At 31.3% G+C, this 6,276-nt stretch overlaps 1 protein-coding gene across 1 annotated transcript; it reads right to left on the bottom strand.

The window, feature by feature from the left end:
• Positions 1–1,088: 1,088 nt before the first annotated feature.
• LOC100243627 (two-component response regulator ARR9) lies at positions 1,089–3,615 on the bottom strand. The gene is made up of 5 exons (XM_002273954.4): positions 2,755–3,615; positions 2,413–2,507; positions 2,188–2,265; positions 1,766–1,836; positions 1,089–1,653 (listed from the first exon to the last, which is right to left on the bottom strand). The coding sequence occupies exons 1-5, from the start codon at positions 2,855–2,857 to the stop codon at positions 1,344–1,346; spliced, it is 657 nt and encodes a 218-aa protein (XP_002273990.1). The 5' UTR covers positions 2,858–3,615; the 3' UTR covers positions 1,089–1,343.
• Between the last annotated feature and the right edge of the window lie 2,661 nt (positions 3,616–6,276).

Below are 6,276 nucleotides of genomic sequence, written 5' to 3'. Positions count from 1 at the left end.
GGCTCTACGGCCTGCTTGACCCTATGGGATTATAGGTAGAATTCAAAATCAATCCAAGTCCAATCTAATCTCCCTTCAATTTTTAATTACTCTCTATTTTTTTCTTACATATTTTACATTTTTATTGTATTCTTTTAATCCTATGTTTAATTTAATAAGGGTGAAAGTGATATAGATTTTTCATTAATAAAAATGTGAAAATTATAACATTTTAATATTAAGCCGGGTTACGAGTTGGACTTCAAACTATGGGCCCCTGGTCCAATTCCATCCCAATTAGGAAGGGTTGAAATTTGTCACTTTTGGGTTGGGTTAGGTTCGATGCCACCACCAAAGTGGCCCAGCACAGAACGATACCTCAGAATTAGGCCTACTTCTAGAACACCCAAAAGAGGTGGGCGAGCATGTTTCGGGCCATTGAAAACAATTTCAATACAGGGAATTTTCGAAAAAAATAGTTATATTTTCGAAAAAATATTCAAAATATTTTCCATTTTTTTCAATTATTTTTTAGAATGCTCGAAAAAGACACTTGTAAACACCTTAAATTCATTATTAAAAACAACTCATTTTGAGAATAAATTTTATTTGACAAAAAAATTTTAAAAATATATTTCCAACCAAAATTTTATCATTTTTGTGAAGTAAAAAAGCGTTTTCTTTTGCAAAAGAACCCAAACAAAGCACGCCCTTACTTTTTTGTTGTTTCTCTGGATGTGATTTACTGATGCAGGAGCTAAGATTTAGGCTCCCCATTAGTGGGAATTAACGTGAAATTTCATTAAAGAAAACAGAAATAAATCATGAATGTGGAATAGCTGGATGGAGGTTTGATTTAAATCCCATCCCACATGCCGTCTGCCCAATGTCTCATACCCAAACGGCCAAACGTCAAGAAAACCACCATCTCCAAACTCATGGAGATGGTTTAGAAATTCAGTTCAACCATATTCCCGAAGAACTAAATCTAAAGCCCGAACGAGGAGGAAACAGGGAAGGAAAAACAGATTCACAAAAATAGTTTGATGGCCATAAACAAACTCCAATTTTTTAATTTTCCTTTGGCTAAGTTCAATGAAGTCCAGTGATCACAGTTCAAATGCAAAGTTTTCCTTTTTTCTTTCTTAATCAGCACAACAAAATTGAAATGAAATGTTTTCATGTAAACTGTATACAGACCTCTTCCCCCATGAGGATGAAACAACTCTCTCTTTCTACAATCCTCTTGAGCCTGTATTGCCCAATATTAAAACTAGAAAGAAAAGGAAAGAAAAAAAAAAAGGGTTATCAGAATTTTCACTGTTCAAATTCAAAAAAGAAGAAAAAATATTTTCCATGCATCATCAGACCACAGTGAGGCCACTATATCTGGGTCTTGTTCTATCTGGTGAAAGCCCTTCTTCTATGGCCTTTCTCTTATTATTATTGGATTGTTGTTGCTGTTGTTGTTGTTGTTGCTGCTGCTGTGGTTGTTGTGATTCAGGCTCTGATTTTTCTGTTTCTTTTGATTCTTCTTCTTGTTTTTCTTGCTTCTCTTCATTTTCTTGTTGTTGATCCTTACTTTTGGCTTTCATCATATGAGGTTTAAGCCGATTCACATCTGATATCTGAACTGGTTTCAGAAAAAATTCTTCTGCTCCTTCTTCTAAGCATCTGTAATGATAGCACCCATTTAGTCAATTTCACCTGAGAATCAGTCTTCCAGATTGTGTTTCCATGGAAAGGAATTGGAAAGGAATTCCCAATTCTTGTTTTTGAGTTTTACCTGGTGATCCTTGAAGGCACATTCTCAGATGACATGATCACTACTGGTATATTTCTCAAAGATGAAGATTCCTGTAAAATCAGTAAATAAATAAATAAAAAATAAAAAAAATCCAGTCAAATTTCCCATTTCCGTTTGTTTGCATGGAATCCCTTGTATCTTTAGGCCTTATATGTTAGGACGAAAAATGGGTGGGGAAATTTCCCAGAGACTTCCATATGGAAGACAATGACCCTAGTTACCCAACTCCCCACTCATCTCAATTTGGAAAAGGTTTTTTTCATAGTAATTCCAATTTAAGAAAGTCATTCCATATCCACACGTCTCAGAGAAAGAAAATTATCTAAATGGGAAAGCTTGAGAAAAAAAGAAGGGTAAAAAAATGATAGAAAAAAGACAAGAGAATATAAAGAAAATCATACCTTGATTTTTTTGAGTAAATCATAGCCTGTCATTCCAGGCATACAGTAGTCAGTAATTATAAGATTCACCTCCACTTCCTGTAAATTCACAAAGTGAAAAAAGATTCAGAAAACTCGGAAAGAATAATAAAAAAAAATAAAAAAAAAGGGAAAATGTAAGGAAATCCTCAAGAAAGATTTGAGATTCCTGACCCTTGACAATGGAAAAAAGAAGAAGAATCATACCTGATGACTGTTTGGAGAAACGGAAGGTGTGTTTGGGTCATTTTCATGCAAACCCAGAAATTCAAGGGCCTTGCTACCAGAATCAACTGTAGTTACTGCTATCAAACAAAGGAAAAATAACCATCAATCAGAATCCTATAAAAACAGGACAATATCTGGAAAGAGAAAAAGCAACTTATTAATGAATCTTCCTAGTCTTTCGTCTGGTTTTCTTCTCTGTTTGTTAGCTAAGAAAGTACGCGGCCAATGTAATTTCTTAGCGGAGAAATGAACACGGCACGAAAAGTCATGAAACGGAATTGCTTGTTTTTCTTTACTTCCGTTTGGTAGCCAAGAAAGTACCTTGATAGGATGAGTTCTTGAGGAGCTTCTCAATCAATTTTCTATCGATAAGGCTGTCATCAACAGCTAGCACATGAAATTGGGACTCTGTTGACATGCCCATTGCACCAATCCAAGATCCGATATCAAAGCAAAGAGAGAAAAAGAAAAACCCAGAGAACGAAAGAGAGAAGATATGAAGAAAAAGAAAGATGCTCGCTTGCTGTTCCTCTCTGGTTTGGCCTGTGCCCAGTGTTGTTCTAATCTACAAGATGAGAAGAAGAGGAGCTTTGTATACAAACAAGCCCCGCCAAAATCCACATCCCACAAAGCAAGATCTGACCAAATTTCAGCCCAAATCTGCCAAATTTTCCAAGTTGATTTGAATTACAGGGCAAGCAATGAAAATGAAAGAAGAAGAAAAAAAAACAAAATCAATAAAGAAATGGGAGAAAAAATAAAAAAAAACATGGGTTTTGATAAGGAGAAGAAGGTGGGTTTTATATATGAGAATAAGAAGGGAAGAAAATAAGAGAGAAAGTTTAAGATGAAAGCAAAAGGGAAGAGGGGGAGGTGGGGGAGGTGGAAGTGGAACCCACAAAAATCCTCCCAAGAGATACAGGTGATGTCAGCAGTGGTGCCTTTTTCCCTGGTGTGAAATCATGTGCGCTTACCATATCTTGAGCAGGTGGGGAGTGGTGCAAAGAGAGGGCAATTTCTCTTGATTCCCTTTTGAGATTTGCTTCCCATGCCCATGTCCATCCCCATCCCCCATTTCATCCATCATCCATTCCATCCCACTCATTCTCTTTCCCATTTCTCAATCTCACCCAACCCTTTTCTGGTTTTATTATATTATCATATTACGTACTGCTATTATCATGGGCCATCTCTGTTATGGGTATTAGTAACGCTCTCTCCTCTCTATGCATTCTTTCTCTACTTTCTTATGTCTATATTCCACCCCTTTCTTTTATTTTTTAAAAATTTACCATCAATTTCAATCTATGGTTGGTGTCTTGTGAAGCTCACACTTGGCTCTAGGAGGAGTTCAAATTGAGATTCCATTTGTTGTGAAAATTTAATTGATATTAAAAACCCCACCTTTATGATTAATTTAATGGATATTAAGTGAGTTGAATGTCACGTTTCAATTTCCAAGTAACGTTTTAAAAAATTTGGTACAAAAAATTAATTATTTGAAAGAAATATCCAAGCATTTGATTCTCTTATTTAAATAAATAATTTTTGCATTTTACCCCATTTATAATCATCATATGAAAGTTTCTTTTAAATAAGAATAAAAAAAAATTCAAGTTACTTGTTTTCATTCAAATAAATATATAAATTTTTAATATATTGGAAAAAAGATATTGAAAATTCTGATTTTATTGCCTTTTTTCCTCTCTTTTATTTTAAGTTTTTTAAAAATTTTAAATATCCTTAAAAATAATTAGAAATTAAAAAAAATCATTTAAAACTTTTATATGATATATCAATGAATTAACTAAAAATACATATTTTTCAAATTTAAATTTTTAGATGAAATTTTATTTTTTATAATAATTTAAACTTATTTAAAAAAAATATTACCAAATCCTTATCTTGTTCTGATTTTTTAATTGATAAAAAATATTATTATATTATATCTAATAATATGAATTTGGACATTGTACCTAGTTGTTTTTTCCACCACATTTTAATTCTTAAATTGCAATAACTTTTAAAGTTTTTGAAAAGTTTGAAAGAAAATTAAAAGAAAAATAACATAGAAAAGAAAATTACTAATGAAAAGTAAAAGCAAATAATCAATAAATTTAAAGTTAATAATTTATTTTTATGTGTTATTTCAAACTTTTTTCGTTTATTTGTTTTTTCATATAATTTTTTTTAATAATTATAAATTATATTTGATTTTATTTCATATTTTTCATAATAAAAACAAATATAAAAAAATCATTTTCTTTCTTCTTTAATAATTTTTTAGAAACAAACATAAACTTAAAATTTTAAATTATTGAAACTCCAATGTTATAGATACCCATTGAAAATTTAAATTAAAATCTCATTTAACTCATTTTTTATAGGATCATGATTTCCCGATCCATTTATCATTAAAAAAGCACACATTAAAAAAAAAAAAAAAAACATATTGATGTTAATATGGATGACAACAGGACAAATTTGGAAACGTTCATCCATATCAATCCTATTTTATTTATTTAAAATAATTTTCATCATCATCTCATTAAAAAAATAATAATTATAGGATAAGTTTGATGCAAAATTTTCATATTCGTTTCATCTCATTTAACATTTTTTAAAATAGATAATTTTTTTAATTACATTAAAATAAAAATATTTTATAAATAATTAAAATATTATAATGTTTTATAACTTATTTTATTATTATTTATATATAAATATTCAACATTAAAAAATATAAACTAATTTTATATATAATCAAGATAAAGTGGGACCTTGGAATTTTTTCGGATTTAAAAAAAAAATTAAACTCATCACATAAACTTGATTATTTAAATTTCAAAATTTTCCGCGGGTATTGGAAAAAAAAAAGCCCATTTTATCCTCGTCGGCAGATGCCACTTCATTTTCACGTGAGGAAGAATCGAGGCCTTTTTATTTTCTTGATTTTTGTTTTATGTTTTTTAGGCAAATAATGATTAAGTTGTGCACCATGCCAAAACACCATCATGAGTCCTTCATATTTCAACGCTTTCATATTTCCCTTAAATAAAAACTCCTAAAATTCAATTCCCCCGAAAAATAAAAAAACTAAAAAAAAAAAAAGTGGGGGGAAAAATTTGTACGCATCATGTGAAACATTAAATGAAAGTCTCAATAGGGATGAGTAAGTCATTGACCAAATCTGGATTTGGACTTTGTACAAGATTAGTTTAAAGAATACTGTAGAGCGATGGAAAGGTGATCATCTCGAAATTGCAAAGTTGTCATCCTCCTATGTCGGTTGCCAAACCTTATTATTAAAATAAAATAAATTCAACAAAATTTGTTTGATCATCATCCACAGGCCTACGCAAATAGGGCACGTTTCCTAGGGCGAGACTGTAGGAATGACGAGGGCGTAGGCTTATGACTGTTCGTATGGGATACAAAAAAGAAATGAAGAAAATGTGAGCACTTGGACAAGGAATTTGGCAAGTGAAAAAAACCTAAAAAGCATTCCGCAGTGGGCCAATGTGGCTTCAATCAACCAATTCCTTTTCCCCTTTTCTCCTTAATTGGGTGGCCAAAAATACCGCAAAGGAGGGGGAAAGGTGGTCATGGTTCTTGGTACTGCACTTTACTTTTTTTCCAGTCAAACTTTTACCACTGTTTTCTTCTATTACTTTTAAAATTCTATGTAATTACGACTTCTAGAAGATTAATTCACATCAAATCTATTTATCAATACGTTTAATTCACGCTAAATCCAATCTAAAATTAGGTTAAGAATTTTCAATTCACACCAAAGCCTAGAAGAATTTGAATTTTTATAAGCCCTTATGAAATTTAGAGTGT

This window comes from Vitis vinifera, chromosome 8 (genome assembly GCF_030704535.1).
Source record: "Vitis vinifera cultivar Pinot Noir 40024 chromosome 8, ASM3070453v1".
NCBI lineage: Eukaryota > Viridiplantae > Streptophyta > Magnoliopsida > Vitales > Vitaceae > Vitis > Vitis vinifera.
Note: the sequence above shows the minus strand (reverse complement) of the source record. Positions and strands in the feature narration are given on the sequence as shown.

Excerpts from the sequence above, each read along its gene's own strand:
- LOC100243627 (XM_002273954.4), bottom strand. The coding sequence starts at position 2,857 with ATGGGCATGTCAACAGAGTCCCAATTTCATGTGCTAGCTGTTGATGAC. Across the intron at positions 2,266-2,412 it reads TTTCTCCAAACAGTCATCAG|GAAGTGGAGGTGAATCTTAT; the intron begins GTATGATTCTTC and ends GTGAATTTACAG. Across the intron at positions 1,654-1,765 it reads GTGCCTTCAAGGATCACCAG|ATGCTTAGAAGAAGGAGCAG; the intron begins GTAAAACTCAAA and ends CTATCATTACAG.